At 33.4% G+C, this 16,956-nt stretch overlaps 1 protein-coding gene across 1 annotated transcript in view; it reads left to right on the top strand.

Annotated features, from left to right (window-relative positions):
* Positions 1 to 1,918: 1,918 nt before the first annotated feature.
* The window catches only part of LOC112051977 (vesicular glutamate transporter 1), a 58,049-nt gene continuing 43,011 nt past the window's right edge, over positions 1,919 to 16,956 (top strand). Inside the window, exon 1 of the mRNA XM_024090851.2 lies at positions 1,919 to 2,169. Within this exon, the coding sequence (XP_023946619.2) occupies positions 2,099 to 2,169 (71 nt within the window). The 5' untranslated portion in view covers positions 1,919 to 2,098. The remainder of the gene's footprint in view (positions 2,170 to 16,956) is intronic.

Raw genomic sequence — 16,956 nt, 5'->3', positions numbered from 1 at the left:
ATCATTAATTGGCTAACAGGGCACAGACTTTCTTTTATACCCTTTTATAGAGCATCATACTCAAACAGTATTTGACATCTCGCAGCCATCTTAGTTTTATAATTCTGTGTTATTTTTTTTTTATTCTTTACAAGTTAGACTACAATCTCACCTGATGGTAAGTGATGATGCAGTCTAAGATAGAAGCGGGCTAACTTGTTAGGAGGAGGATGAAAATCCACCCGGCATTGTACCGGAACGCTAAATTGCTTGGAAATATGTATTTGGTATGGACTGCATCCATAGAGTTGTTTTTTTACTTATTACCCTATCAGGCCTTAAAACAAACAACATAAATATGCACTTCATGGATGCAAAATTGCACTGCCTACCCTACCAACAGTGCAAAATTTTATTAAGTACTTAAAAATCTTGTACACACTCTTTGTGCACTTTTCAACCTAGTCCAAAAAAAGGAGGAGGTTCTCAATATGACGCGTGTTTTTTTAAAATGTTTGTTACCTCATAACTTTGTCTTTCATTAACCAATTTTGAAAATTCTTTTTTTACTTTTATTAAGTATACTTGTAGATTGGTCCCATTTAATTTTCAAGAATATTGGTTAGTTATTTTTGCATTAAAATCAAAATAAATAAATCTTTGAAATTGGTTCTATTTTTATGTTAAAAAGATTATAACCGAACAGTTTGATTATTCACTTAAAATGCATGTCTGGCATGGGTAAGTGAGTTCATAAAGATAAATAGTAGGTATTTTTTTTACTTTCCATATATGGCATACAGACATTCTGCACACAGCTTATAATATAAGAAAACTAAACATGTCACTGCCAACTCATAAATTATATTGCCATCATGGTGTTGCTCTTTGGGATTGTTGCAAAAGTAATCAAACCAATATAAGGCCTTGTTTACATGGAACTAGTAAGTTACCCACTTCTTATGAACATTTTATTTGGTAAAAACTTGCGGCTAAATTTTAAAGCAGTTCTGTCCAAAAAATTTAGATCTTTATTTCATTACTTTATTATAAGCAATTTATTTTTAATTTAATTTCTTTAACTTTGTTTAAAAATATCAATATTAAATATTTTTAGCTACACTAATACCAAACAATATGCGCCAAACTTCGAATCTGCTCTGAAAACTCGGCGTTTAACTGTGCTGTGTACTAAGGGCTAAAACATCCCTGTTGGTTTATAATGAATGCGCTTTCAACGTGTTGCAATTTAAGAGCGAACAAAAGCCGTGATAGCCCAGTGGATATGACCTCTGCCTTCGATTCCGGAGGATGTGGGTTCGAATCCGGTAAGGGGCATGCACCTCCAACTTTTCAGTTGTGTGTATTTTAAGAAATAAAATATCACGTGTCTCAATCGGTGAAGGAAAACATCGTGAGGAAACCTGCATACCAGAGAATTATCTTAATTCTCTGCGTGTGTGAAGTCTGCCAATCCGCATTGGGCCAGCGTGGTTGGGCCAACTATTGGCCTAACCTCTCTCATTCTGAGAGGAGACTCGAGCTCAACAGTGAGCCAAATATGGGTTGATAGCGGCGACATTTTACTGTCACCATTCTGTTTGGTCTGAACCTTTGAAACTTGGTACTTCCCAAATCCTCCACAGTCCAAACTTTATACTCGTAGTTACCTTCTACGGTCTGGCCTTCGCAGTATTTTAAACTGAAATCAAATAAAAAGGAGGTTCTCAGTTCATTAGAATCTCTTCGTAAAAGCTTTGTAGTAATGAAATTTTTTAGTAGAAAAATGTATGTAAATTGAAAACTCGTCCAGTATGTACGCAGCCTAAGGTCATTCGATATCAGGGTTTGATCGTTTTCATTATTAGAAAGCCATAGTATGTAATACGCTATCAACAATGCTTGTTTGCCTTAGTGGGGGTACTCAGTGTATGCGTGAGCGGTTAGTTTAGTGAGAGGCGCGGGCGTCGCAAGGCTTGCCGGCCTTTGAATTCCAGTGACATTCCAACTTGAACTAGAATAAACTCTGTGTCATATAGTTTAAAGTTTATTTTCCGTTGATATTGTTTAGAATTTTTGTGAAACTTTTGCTAAACAGTGACCCCGGTGTAGTGTGACAATGCACGAGGAAAATTCAGTTAGTGATGATTTGAAAAGGCAGGCTGCTTTGTTTTATAATTCGACAGAAAGGTTTGTGTTTTTTAACGTTTTTTTTTTTAAAAACGGCGTAGTTTTTACCGGCAATTGCTTGGTGGATTTTGCAAATATTAGCTAATAGAAGACTCACGGTTTCACCCGCATAGTTCCCATTCTCGTGGAAATACGGACAGTCACACTCACAATGATATTTTTATACTAGAGACAGGGCACTAGCTCATTAAAACTGAGGCGGACAAATGTGCATAATTGTCTTAATTTCATTTAGTCGCTTATTAGACAACGAAAGTTATTTAAAAACGTGTTACCTACAGCCTTTCTTGATAGGTACTGTTTACCAACAAATAAAATAGAAATGAAGGTAGAAAACACCTGTCATTTCATAACTTATTTATTTTAAAAAATGTATGGTTTGTTTTTACAATGTTATATAAAATACATTAACCATATCTAATTGTTTAAGCTTATTAATCAAATTTATTTTCATTAATTTACGAACAAGTTAATTTTAATTATTATTAGGTGTGAAATGACTAGTGATTTATACCCTCATTTTTAATTTGTTTGTTAGTAAACAGTACTCATCAAGAAAGGCTGTAGATAAATATTGTCTACAATGTCGAGTTGTGTTTTTAGGAAGTGTAAAAACTATATATACATAAATAATGATAAATAAATGTAAGTAAACACATAATTGTGCATGTGTGCGCTTAGTGGAGACGCTAAATTCGGATCACTTTCTGTGGTGATTTGTAGACTCTGTAACATTCTTCATTCATCTATAGTATAAAATAAACATTACACACTCACACATAACGTAGATAGGTATATATTGGTAAAATAATTTCCAAAAAATGTCAATAAGATCCAGTGATTACCTCCTCCTACTATTTCACAAACATTACCTCTTTATACGAGAACTATATACTCGTAGGGTCTAGGAAACGGGATAATGGATATTTCCGAAGTGGTTTTCCGTTTACTGGTGGGCGTATGATTATGTGAGTGTACTGTTATAATTTTGACGATAACTATTATTGTAGATAACTTAAATAGATTGGTATGCCTCCTCTAACACTACAGCGTCTTTATCGATTGAGTCTAGTTGATACAAAAAGTCGTATACAAAAGACCTATGCCTTTTGTATACGACTTCTTTTATCTATGTTTCCTTTTATATTTACCATTATGTCTTGTTAATATTGAAGCGCCTGCGTAATTTCATCATCATCTTCAAAAGAAACTAGGCATCAGGCCTATAAAAAATCTATAAAAGAGGGATTTGTAGCTTAGACCCGCCATGTTAGTTTAGTGCAGATCGGCGGGAAAAATAATAAAAAAAATTATATTCAGAGATACCAGTTTTATGGGGATGTACGTTCGTCTCTATTGCTTTCATAATAAAAACTTGCGCATTTTTTTTTTGGTGACATATTCTTAAAAACGTGAATTTTAGTATCGTTTTCATAATACAAAAACTTGTTTGAAGTTCTTAAAACGTGGTGTGGTAATGTTTCGAATGAAACTTGTTTCATAGCTGCTTTTTAAAATCATATAACTTCCAGGAAACAGAAGCAGTTTGAATATCATACATATCTACGTTTTAATTGATACCTATATCAGTAGTAGAGACGTGATAGCCCAGTGGATATGATCTTTGCCTTCGATTCGGAAGGCGTAGGTTCGAATCCGGTCTGGAGTATACACCTCCAACTTTTCAGCTATGTGCGTTTTAGGAAATTAAAGAGACTCGTGCTCAACAATGAGCTAATGATATCGGTTAAAAAAGACGCCCGCGAATTCGCACTTTCGTATTCACACTCAGTAAATTAGCGGACGCTCCGCGGTTTCCCTCGCGTAATTCCTGTTTCCTTGAAAATACGGAGATAAAATATATCCTGATTAATTGCTAATAATGTAGTCTTCAATTGGTGAAAAAAATTTCAAAATCGGCTTAGTAGTTTCGGAGCATATTCATTACAAACAAAAACAAAGTGAATGGAAATGTGGATGTATTATCAAATTAACGAAAATTATAAAAAAATAAATGCATCCATTGTGCTTTGAAGTGCTATTAATATGCAGAATCCACAAGCAAAAAGACTATTAAAATACAAAGTATACGCTTTTGTACAAGTCTTGTTACACAATTCATGATAATTTTAACGATAAAACAGCTTCGCAGAATGTTTAATAACATACCAGCAATACAATACACAACTGAATGCATCGATGCATCCAGTTTTTTGAACATTATTTTTTTACCGCTTAATTAAATGTAATATGCAGAATGCAGAGACCAATTAATTAATTACAAATGCAACATAAAAGTGACAATTTTTCATCCGTTATTTAATTCTGGTAATTCGGGCATCTGCAAAGGGATATCCCCTTAGCAGATGCCCGAAAAATTATTATAATTATAACTCTATGAGTTTCCTAGGTTGATCCTAGTACGTAAGATACCCGGAGAACGTGCTCCAGGAAGACAGCGAAGAAAGTGGATAGATGATGTCAAAAAGTGGACCAAGTTAACTTACACACAGCTTAATAATATTGCAACAGACCGAAAGAGTTTTCAAACACATGACTACCAAACTTCAGTTGGAAGAAGGCACTTAATGATTATGATTTAATTCTCAGTCAGACATCATGATGTGTTCAGTTTTCATCCCCTAGTGATCCCTTCTGTCTCGAACTACCTGATTGGTCCATTGGTTAGCCACTCAGCCTCGGATCACGAAGCTAGAAAATACTTAGCTTTTCTTCTAAGTGGTTTTCATTATACTTTCCAAGGTCGGTAGTGCCACGCGCCGTGCCTCGTTGGACCCAGACATTATCATTTACATCTGCCCGGCATTCTGTAAAGTGACAGCGATGTGACATCGCTCATTTCCATTGCAACGTTGTCGTTAGTGACATTTTATTTTCGGCATCCCATAGGAGTAAAGTTCAAATTCTAATAAAACTTGTTTAAGGCGAATATTACATCGACGAGTGTAAATTAGCGAAATCCCTGATCGTCAGAGGTTCAAACTATACCCCTAAACCCGCCAAGTCGCATTATAGCAGCCCCTTCTAGAATGCCCTCTAAGGCGAAATCCGAGTCTCAGAGGAGACGCCCTTATGGCAGTCCTTCCGCCTATCTCTTCTGCTTCTGCCTTCGGGCCCCATCAGGCGATGCATCTGCGCTCGCTCAAACCCCCAGTGACGTCCCTCTAAAGGAGCCTACACACTCAGAAAAAAAAATTGGAGCAGCGATTGAAATCGATCAGTCACCTATAAGTTACTTTTAGTTTTTCAGTTAAGTGGCTACATTTCGTGTTTTTGAAGTACGTACTTAGGTTAACTTGTTTTTTTTTTCATTTTATCATGCATAGGTTTAAAATGTAATACCTAATATGACACAATGTTCAACGAATGGATAATGTCACGCAGTCACGTTTCTCAGTCACACCTGGGTATGAAATACCTAACAACAAAGACCGGGGCTTTACATTTTTTTTATAAGATTCAATAAATAAAGTTTATTTTTATGTTTTCACAGTTAAATACTATTTGATGAATTTCAGTAGATAGACTACAAACCCGTGGAAAAAATTAACCTGTGAAATGAAATAAAAAGTAAATCGTACGAAGCTAAACTATATTCTACTATAAATTATAATAAATAATAATATCAGATCAGATCATATCAAATAATGAAATGAGGTATTATTTGATATCACTTAATAAATAAATAAATCACGAAGTCGTGAGGTGCAACTCATTTACGAGAATACGTGAGAAATGAGATTCTAAACAGGGACATAAAGAGAATACAAATGTAATTATATAATAACCAGCGGACGCCAGCGACTTCGTCCGCATGAAAATTTATGTATATATACACTTTTCCGCTATTTCACCTCCTTCTATTACTATTTTTGCGTGTTTTATATACTTAAAATAAATAATAACTCAACATGAAGTATGTATATTTAAAAAAAACTTCAATTTATTTTTTTCAAATTTCCTTTAACCCTAGTAAGAGTTCTTTAGGGAGAGAAATTTGGTAAATCTTGAATTACATAATTTTTAGGATTTTTCTGGTACGAGTTGTAGGTACACATACCGATTTACACAAAATATGTAACGTAACTTGAAAAATATAGGACTTTCCATACAAACTTTCATTTTCATATCCTATAGTTAACCAACCTTCTTTCGAGTTACAGAATAGCGCTAGAGATATTAATTTCCGTGCGAAATCGACGTCTAGATTCGTTCCGAGGTTTCTAATTCTGTTTTTTTCGATTCGAATTTATACAATGCAGTCTAATGCTAGCCATAGCTCCCTGCGTACATGTCTTGTATAGTATGCCGCGTGTGCCGTTTGCTTTTTAGAAACGTAAGAATAATTGACCGTCAATGGCGAATATTACGTTCGATCGACCCTAAAAGCACCTTTGTATTTCATTTTAGCAGACAGATTGTATTTAAGTACTAATGAATTGTATCTGATAATTAAAATTATTATTAGGTAGGTACCTACTCTCTTAAGAGTTCGTTCCTCTAACATTATTTTCGTTATTAAATACGAGGAAATGACAAGGTCACCGTGTTCTCCTGACGAATGTCATTTGAATACATACCTACGTATGTCAATACAAACATGATCTTTTTCATTGATGTCCTTGTCATATACGTACTCGTACTATAGTTTATATGTATTAAGTAGTCTGTACCATCGAATTCAAGTTATTTTACTTATTATTGATTCGGATAGGTACAATATGAATATGTATCAAGTATCATCAAATCCTCAACTTTTTATCATTGCGAAGGTTAATGATCTAGACTCTAGAGGCATACGGAGAAAATAACGGTTTTCGTTTTACGTACCTAGTAGACACCTACTTAGCTTTTGTTTAAGTAATAAATGATAATCGCATTTTTCTTTAGCTTATTTTTGTCTGTAAATAAGTTATGATTTACATAATCTTATACGTTTACATCTCGCTTGATCTATAAACGACTATAGCTTGGCAACTTCATTCATAATTATAACACTCCTGATGGTCCGTGCGGGGGGGGAGGTGTAGCGATGAATGAAAACCCCACGACTGATGCACCTCACTTCCCCGCACACAAGATTTCACACCCGCACAGTCTTTCCCCGCGTCACCCGCATATCATGGGTGTGTCATCACTCATCAACGAACTTGCTAGACTATAGGCACTTACACTAAACATTTTTGACATCACATCCAGGCCAAGACCCGCCAATGCTCCAACTCGGGTTGTCGGGCTTAAACCACAGAAAACATATGTACAAGTACTTAAACTTAATATTATTACTGTAAGAGCTAGGCCAGTGGATATGACTTTGCCTTCGATTAGGATGGTGTAGGTTCGAATCCGATCCGGGTATGCACCTCCAACTTTTGGCCTGACAATTATCCTGCCTGCCTGACAATCTTAATTCTTTACGTGTGTATGTCTGCCAAGACTAATAAAACATAAAAATGAAATTATTCTAGAACCATTTTTTTTATTACGTTTTTGTTAACTGTCTCGTTGGTCCAGTGCTTAGCCTGTGTGGATTCGGATCACGAGATCCTGGATTCGAATCCTAATTCGGGTCATGGAATCACTTTCTTCTAGGAAATTTGCAGTAAAATTTCTCAACCAGGAGTTGGAAGGTGGTGGCGTTACACCCACTTGTCTCAAAGAGCACATTAAGGAGCTGGTCCCGGTCATCTTCATCAAGGTCACCCCGCCAACCCGCATTGAAGCGCCATGGTGGGCTTAAACTCCATATTCCCTCTCCTCCAAGGAGGAAGGCCTGGCTGTGAATTGTATCATTCAAATAATAATGATGTTTTTGCGTATTTTTTTCAAATAATAATGACGTTTTTGCGTACATCTCTTAATTAATACGGCTTTATTAGCTTTACTTGTAACTAACTATGTATGTAAGAAAATCTTGGAATCGTAATTTGACCCACTTCCCGGTCTCCGATTAGGATGAAATTTTGCACACGCTCTGAGTTCTGATGACTTGCTAAGAAACGTCATTAGGAATCCAATATGGCGGACTGGCTGTTTGAATTCCACCCCCATGATATTATGGATATCAAATGTAAAAGCAATGGAATAAAATAACACAAGCTGGAATGTATAAACTGTATTTCAAATAACTTATTACTCATTCTTAAACAAATCGTTACTTTGGTAGATGGATAATACATTAATTAAATTTACTTCACGCCACTTAATCACATGTCCGCCTCTTTTTCATAGAGTATATACCACAATACCAAACCAACCTCAGAATAAAACCATAATCATTAATAAACAGTACAGATTAAAACATTTATCTGGAAGAAGGAGTTTTTATATGTTGTCTTATGTATTTATAATTATTTAAATAATTAAAAATCTAACATTCGGCCATACTGACTACACAAGTTTGTCCTCAAACTTTGTAAACACAAATAAATTCTAACATTACATTATTATAAAGATTCACTGAACTATGTCTCATAGTATTTAAAATTTTAATTTATGTTTATTACCACAACTCATTAATTCTCCAATAATTTCTAATTATAACAAAAGTGAGTCCCAATTAATCTATTATTATTACTACTTGCTAAATTCACTGATTTACAAGTAGTAAAATTCAATTTTGTCATTACAGATATTTTCTAATTTTAAACCTTGATTTAACAATATGTTGAAACACCCTACAATACATTTAATTATTCTTTAAGAATTAATATAATTATAGTTTAACAGATTTCTCATTCAATATTTACAAATTGTGAATACAGACCTATACAGATTTTGATAGTGATTCTATTGATAAAAATCCAAACACTTAAATTCAGTTAAACTGGTATGTTAATTCTTGTTTTTACAAATTTGAAATAAATTCAATCTTCAATCACTTCCAGACTCAGTCCAATTACCCAAATTCATGACAAAATTGTCTGTCATTTTGTCATTCCTAAACTAAACTAAAAGTTATGTTAATATAAAGTTATAACTATGAAACCTCGATTCTACAGAGACAGTTCTTATAATCGCATTAGATCATACAAGTAAATCATGTACTTTGACGAAAAAACAACATCTAGCGAGGTAGGTCTTATGTATGTCTGAGCTTCCAGATGACAAGAGGGAGCTTTACTCTAGACAGAGACTTATTAAATATTGTAATTAACTTAGACAGAGTAGTAGATTAATTTAAAGCATTAAGTACATAGACGATATGTAATATTTACAAATGTAATGTCTTTATCTTCTAATATTTGTCTGAGCTTCCAGATGACAAGAGGGAGCTTTACTCTAGACAGAGACTTATTAAATATTGTAATTAACTTAGACAGAGTAGTAGATTAATTTAAAGCATTAAGTACATAGACGATATGTAATATTTACAAATGTAATGTCTTTATCTTCTAATATTCGGCCATCCTTACTAAAAGTTTGTCCCCAAACAACACAAGAATATCATGAAATTATGACATTACTATAATATCAACTATAAATAGAACAATGTTAACAATAAAATTTTATAATTAATTATCACACAGCATTCCATAAGTTATTTAAAAGAATCCAATCAAACTATAATGAAATTCTTGATTTCTTCTATATACTTTTATCATAAAAATGTTAAATAAGAATAAGAGTGATACATATTATAAATAAACATAATGTTCATGTGAAGCTTTTGTCAATCAACTTATCTATTTTCATCATTTCAAAACATTATTTATATTTGTCAAATACGTCATCATCGATTCATGGCATCTGCACCGAACCCCTCACCACCCAGTCCAGAACTAGTAAAGTTACAGGACTTTGTGATCGTGTTAGACTTCCAGATGATGTGTGACATCTGCACCGAACCCCTCACCACCAAGTCAAGAACTAGTAAAGTTACAGGACTTTGTGATCGTGTTAGACTTCCAGATGATGTGTGACATCTGCACCGAACCCCTCACCACCAAGTCAAGAACTAGTAAAGTTACAGGACTTTGTGATCGTGTTAGACTTCCAGATGATGTGTGACATCTGCACCGAACCCCTCACCACCAAGTCCAGAACTAGTAAAGTTACAGGATTTCGTGATCGTGTTAGACTTCCAGATGATGTGTTGCATCTGCACCGAACCCCTCACCATCAAGTTCAGAACTAATATAGTTACAGGACTTCATGATCGTGTTAGACTTCCAGATGACATGTGATAGAAGATAATCAAAATATAAAATCAGATATAAATACATATACATACATTTTAAAACGACTTCAAAAAAAAGGAGTTTATCAATTCGTTGGAATCTTTTTATATTTATTTATTTATTTTATTTTGCTGTGTAAATAATCAATAGAGAAATTACTATACAACAAATATATCCATAATCATTCACAAAACAAATAACGGTATATTAGTCGTCATAACACTACTATACTATAATACTATCTAAAATATTATCGATAACACCGGCCGACAAATGAATACTTTTTGAACGTTGTTTTGATTTCAGTAAAAATTATCAGTAATTTATAGTATTTTGAACACAAAAATACCTGCACAATTACTCTATCACATCAATTTTTTTTTACAAACAGGAAAACAAATTTTACTTTAAAAGCTTCTAACATACAGCAAAAATAACAATATCTGTATGATTGTCTTGCTTTCACTATATCATAGGTAGTACCAAAAGGTAGAGATTGTCTTTTGCTGTATGTCCAGTGTCCACTGCCTTAATTGTTCAACACGATTAGTACAAACTGCAGAGTCCACGATTTTATTTGTATTTTGAAGTCAAAATAAGCTACATATTTATTATACATATTTTCCACAAATTTTTCAGTTTTTGCTTAGAATCATAAAGTTTCAACAAATGTAACAAAATATATCTGGACTATTGTGACACTTAGAGAAGACGTTATGTTTATCAGACGTTTTCCAACAACAAAAAAAAACCATTAACTAAAATATATATATATTTTTTTTTAAAACAAAGGCACTATAACAGCTTATTTCCACGAAACGCGTTATAAATAGGTGTGTCGTTGTTATAACTGAAGTAATTTCTCATGAGAGGTTGCTTAATTCAAAGAAAGAGTGCCAAAACTCGAAAATTTCACTGAAAAATCAAAACTAGCGAATATATTAATTTTACTAAAAATCTGATGTGATATGATAAAATTAGGTCTGATTTCGTAATCAGCACTACAAAATCAATAGAAAAAAAAATAATTATATCTTGGACAACGAAAATCGTGTCGGCCTGTGTAATACATCTATCCTTATATTAAAATTTTACCAAAACACAAATCGTCATCAGTAAGTCATAATTAATGAATAACATCATGGATGTGAGCAAATATTTAAAATATATGTATATATGATATCAAAACTAATAAATCTCAATATAATACATAATTATAATATCATCATATCATAAATAAAAATACTAAATTTAAATCGTGTGTTATCAATACATAGTGTAACTTCTCTCATCTTTGTGATTTGGGTCAACTGTCGAATAGGGCTGTGTTCAACCCGATGATTATCATGAGAATCTCATATATCCCATATTCATCAATCAATATCCATGCATCTCGGATCTGTAATCAAATATTTTCACACAGTATCACATAGCTCAGTCACTTAATCGTTCAGATAAATATCATACTTGTTTGACAAATAATTTAATTTAACATAACTAGCATACCTAGCATCCAAGAGAAAATCAGTCTATAATTGAATGAACCTTAGACCCGGTACATAAAATGAAATAAAATGTTAAACATGTGTTAATCTATCAATTTACTTTAATTCAGACAAAAGACTCTTTCTCTTAAAGAAATGCTTTTTTTTTAATGATAATAAAGACTTCTTGAAAATATTGCGATTTATGATTGTAATAATTTTAGTATGTAATCCAATCCTAGTAGTTATCACTAGATAAGAAAAGATGATATTTGACTATGTATTGTATAATTATCTTCAGACTACCCCCTTTTTTGTAATAATAGTAGCATAAACCTGTCTTAGACCAGACCACCCCCTTTGTTATATACCTCTAGTTTGCTATCAGAGGTTTTACCTATTCATTAATTTTAGTATATTCTTTTTTTTTTAATTCTGTTAAATTTCTTTTTTTTTTTTTTTTTGGCTATATCCATTAATTATTTTACTGATGTAATGATTTAAGTCTCTATATTGATTCATACTTGATGCAGACCACCCATCAGTTGCATGCAAGTACCAACAACTCGGTGGCGTGCACTTTGTAGATGCACAAATGTACTGACTACCTAAGGACCCAATACAAATCTATATTCAAAACCTATACCACTTAATATGTTGGCCAAGGAATTTTCTAATTTTTTTTCTTTTTTTTTTTTTACCTTTAGTGTACTAGTATACCCTAGTTAAAACCTTATGCACATATCATTGTAACCATCCGAATATATAATTCTAACCACAACCCCATAATAATTACTAATTTTCATAATTATACAAAATGTTGCAATCTAATAAAATGCTAGAAATAAACAAATGAGACATGGATTAAATACACTAGTGTATCTGCAAATAATAAACTGATTGATTGAATCTAAAACAACAGCAATAGTATGGTTAATTTACTTGTATGTAGAATCTATACATCTGCACATGACCATTAATGAAAAGAGAGCCCAACGTCACCCACCCACAAAACTGTCAAAATATGTCTTAGACAAATATTTTACAACCTATTTATGGCAATCTGTGTCTCTTTACTTGAAGTCCATACAGACTGGGCTCTAAGACAATTTGTGATCAATGATATTATTATAATTAATTATTTATTACTCAATTGTCACACAAGTAACTTTTTAATATCACCCTAAAAAAAATCTCCAATTTAATTAATTATAAGATTTCATTAAGATGAATATCATAATATCTCTTAGTACTCTTGTAGATAAGCCGAATATAATAATATTCATGGATAAGAATCATTTACTGTGTTGCTGCAGATTGTTAATAAATGTTCTATACTAAATAGACTGAAGGCATGTTGTCAACGCTTGAATAGTTAAATAGGTTTTCAAACATAACTACAAATTTATTTTTCAAGAAATCTATCAATCCAATTTCTTAAAAGATTTAAAAAAATTTATATTAAGTACATACAGTAATCTACATAATGATATATCTAAGCAAATCCTATCTGAAAATATTGTAATAGCTGTCTCAAAACTTGTTATCAGGTACCTACATCAAGGCCTAAAATAATACTTGAACCATTACATAAAACTTCATATATTTTTAATTTTTATGTTATTCAGTCATAAAAACTCACATATAACAAATGTATAGTTTGAAGTTACAGGCACAAAAAAAACAATATTTTAGTTAATTCATTTTAGTCCCATGTCAGCAACGGATGTAATGTAGTTCTATAATTAAGATTTCTCAATATTATATTATGTCAGTGTCCTACATCCTAACAACCCTAGAGTGGTCTGTCTTCATACGTTAATTTCTTGAGCAGTGTGTATGTGTGTGTGTGTGTGTGTGTGTACTTTTCACTTAAATGATTTTGGTTTCCTAGATATAGTTGAAAGGTTTGAAATTATACACGCTGGATTTCCGAGCAAATTATTTATATTAATTATTAATAGATTACAACGTTTTACATTTACAAACGAGTTACAAGCGAGACCAAGGTTGGAAGAAAAAAAAAGAACAAGTCATTTGTCATTGTCAACGAGTATAGAGCAAGTGAAAAGAGATCACAGACACATAATGCAGACTATATTGCCTATTGCATTCTATACACTAACACTCCCCCTAGAATGCAATCCTATACCTTTACTACAATACATATGTTTATCAAAAGGTGTACCTTTAGTAAGTATATCAGCTAACATTTCACTACTTGAACAGAACTCAAATTTAATTTTACATTTGTTAACATAATCTTTAAGAAAATGGAATCTTATGTCAATATGCCTCGTTCTCGGCTTGTAACAATCATTTACAGAAAGTTTGATGGCACTTTGATTGTCGCTGAAGATTAGGAGGGCGTTCTCTTCATCTTCTCCGAGTTCACTCTGCAGTTGACGTAGCCACAGTGCCTCTTGTGTTGCCGCTGCCATTGCCATGTACTCTGCCTCGGCTGTAGACAGTGCCACTGTTTGTTGTCTACGGGAGGACCAAGATATTGCTCCACCCTGAAACATAAAAATGTAACCCGTGCAGGATTTTCTATCCTGCGTATCATTTGCCCAATCAGCATCACAGTATCCTAACAGCTTAGAACCATCTTTGGTGTAAACCAGCTTGTAATTTTGAGTACCTTGCAGATATCTCATAACTCTTTTTATTCCTATCCAATGCTCCATACAAGGATTTTTTATTAAATCTGCTTAGAGTGTTTACTGCATAAGCAATGTCGGGTCTTGATGCTTGTGCAAGGTATAGCAGACAACCGACAGCCTGATGATAGGGAAATGTTTCATTAGTTTCCTCAGTGCATGGGTTAAATTTCTTACCCGGTTCAATGGGTGTTTTAACTGGTTTGCATTCCAACATATTAAATTTATTTAAAACTTCCAAAATATATTTTTGCTGATCAATCATTAATTTTCCAAATTTTCTTTCTCTTGTAATGTTCAAACCTATACACTGCTGTATTTCACCTAAATCCTTCATAGAAAATTTACTTCTTAACTTATCTTTTATTTTATTTTTTGTGTCATTATCAGCTGCAAACAAAATTAAGTCATCAACCCAAACTGCAATAAACATCATTATATTTATATTATAGTAGATACATGGGTCAACTTTTGACTGCTGAAATCCTATATCTTGTAGAACTCCATTCAATTTCTTATTCCACAATCTGCTTGCCTGTTTTAGGCCATATATTGATTTATGTAATAAGCATACTTGTGCACCTTTCTCATACAATGGAGGTTGGTGCATATATATCTCAGTATCTATGTCTCCCTGCAAGAAGGCAGAATTAGCATCCATTTGATCTATATCCAGATCATATTTAACAGCTAGTGCTAGTAGGAATCTCACAGATGTGTAGCGTACAACAGGGGAATAAATCTCATCATAGTCTATGCCCTTCCTTTGTTTGAAGCCTTTTATGACCAATCTGGCCTTATAACAAGCTATTCTACCATCCTGGTCCGTCTTGGATTTAAATACCCATTTACAAGGAATGACTTTCTTGTCCGGAGGGTGATCCACTAATGTCCAAGTTTTATTTTCACACAATGCAATGTATTCTTTGTCCATTGCTTCCTTCCAGTTGGTAGATTGATCGGTGGATAAAGCTTCTTCAACTGACTGTGGGTCGTTCAGGTTGCTATAGCAGAAATAACTAGAAGAACTATTCTCATTATCTTTATATATATTTCGTTTCCTACATGTTCTCAATGTAATATTGCGAACCTCTTCTTCTAAGGGTAAAAGTCTGTGAGGTACATACGTTTCATCAAGTTCCCCATAATCTGTCTCATATTCACTTGCTGATTCAGATTTATTCTGATCTATAGTGTCCTCACTGGGTTTGACAGGTGTTGATGATCCTGCAGAACAAGGAACAGGTACATCTGGTACACAAGATTGTTGACTGTCACAAAATGACTGATCTGTAAATTTAAGGTTAGTAATATTATCATTATGTTTACTATCTTGTTCCAAGAATGTGACGTCTCTGCTTTTAATCATTTTTCTAGTAGTTGAGTTCCAGAACCTATATCCTTTTGAGTCATCACAATATCCCAAGAATATTAACTTTGTTGATTTGGGATCCCACTTAGAACGCTTCTCTTTGGGAACTTGTACCATTGCCTCACAACCAAATATCTTCATATGAGAAATATCAGGCTTTTTGTTTGTCCACATTTCATATGGAGTTTTTCCACCTAATGATTGAGTAGGTGACCTATTTATGATATATGCTGCAGTAGCTATAGCTTCTGCCCAGAATCGCTTATCCAGTTTTGAATCAAATATCATACAACGTGCTCGCTCAACTAAAGTTCTATTCATACGTTCGGAGAGTCCATTTTGCTGTGGTGTATAAGGTATGCTTGTCTGGTGGACAATTCCAGAATCTGTAAGATATTTCTCAAAGTCTCTGTTACAGAATTCTGTACCATTGTCTGTACGGAGACATTTAATCTTCCTATCTAATTCATTTTCTACTTTATGTTTAAAATCTTTAAATATTTTCAATATATTCAATTTATCTTTCATAAAGTATACATAAACTTGTCTAGTGTAGTCATCTACAAAATTAATGAAATATTTCATACCTCCAAGTGATAAAGTCTCCATAGGGCCACATAAATCGGAATGTATGATTTCCAGCGGTTGTGTAGCTCTGGAACCCACATTTTTAAATGGCAGTCTGGATTGTTTACCTTCACTACATGTAGTACAAGTTATGTTGTTCTTATTTGTGTTAGTAGGCAGCGACACACCTTCGGTACAGCACGGCAGCTTGTTGACATCATTAAAGTTTAAATGTCCCATGCGGCGATGCCACAGGACTGACTCATCTGTAATTCCAGTATATATCAAATTAGCATTCACAACAGTGCTACAGTTTAATCTATACAAATTGTTTATGAGCGTTGCAGAACAGACAAAGTCACCTTTACTGTTATAAATATCACAGCCCTTACTGTGAAATATAATTTTACACCCACTTTTGCTCATTGCGCTAACTGAAAGTAGGTTCACAGCAATACCAGGTACATAAAGGACATTTCTCACCTGAATTTTATTTTTCTCAT

The sequence above is a fragment of the Bicyclus anynana genome, chromosome 7 (assembly GCF_947172395.1).
Source record: "Bicyclus anynana chromosome 7, ilBicAnyn1.1, whole genome shotgun sequence".
Taxonomy (NCBI): Eukaryota; Metazoa; Arthropoda; class Insecta; order Lepidoptera; family Nymphalidae; genus Bicyclus; species Bicyclus anynana.
The sequence above is the reverse complement of the archived record's forward strand: the minus strand, read 5'-3'. Positions and strand labels throughout refer to the sequence as shown.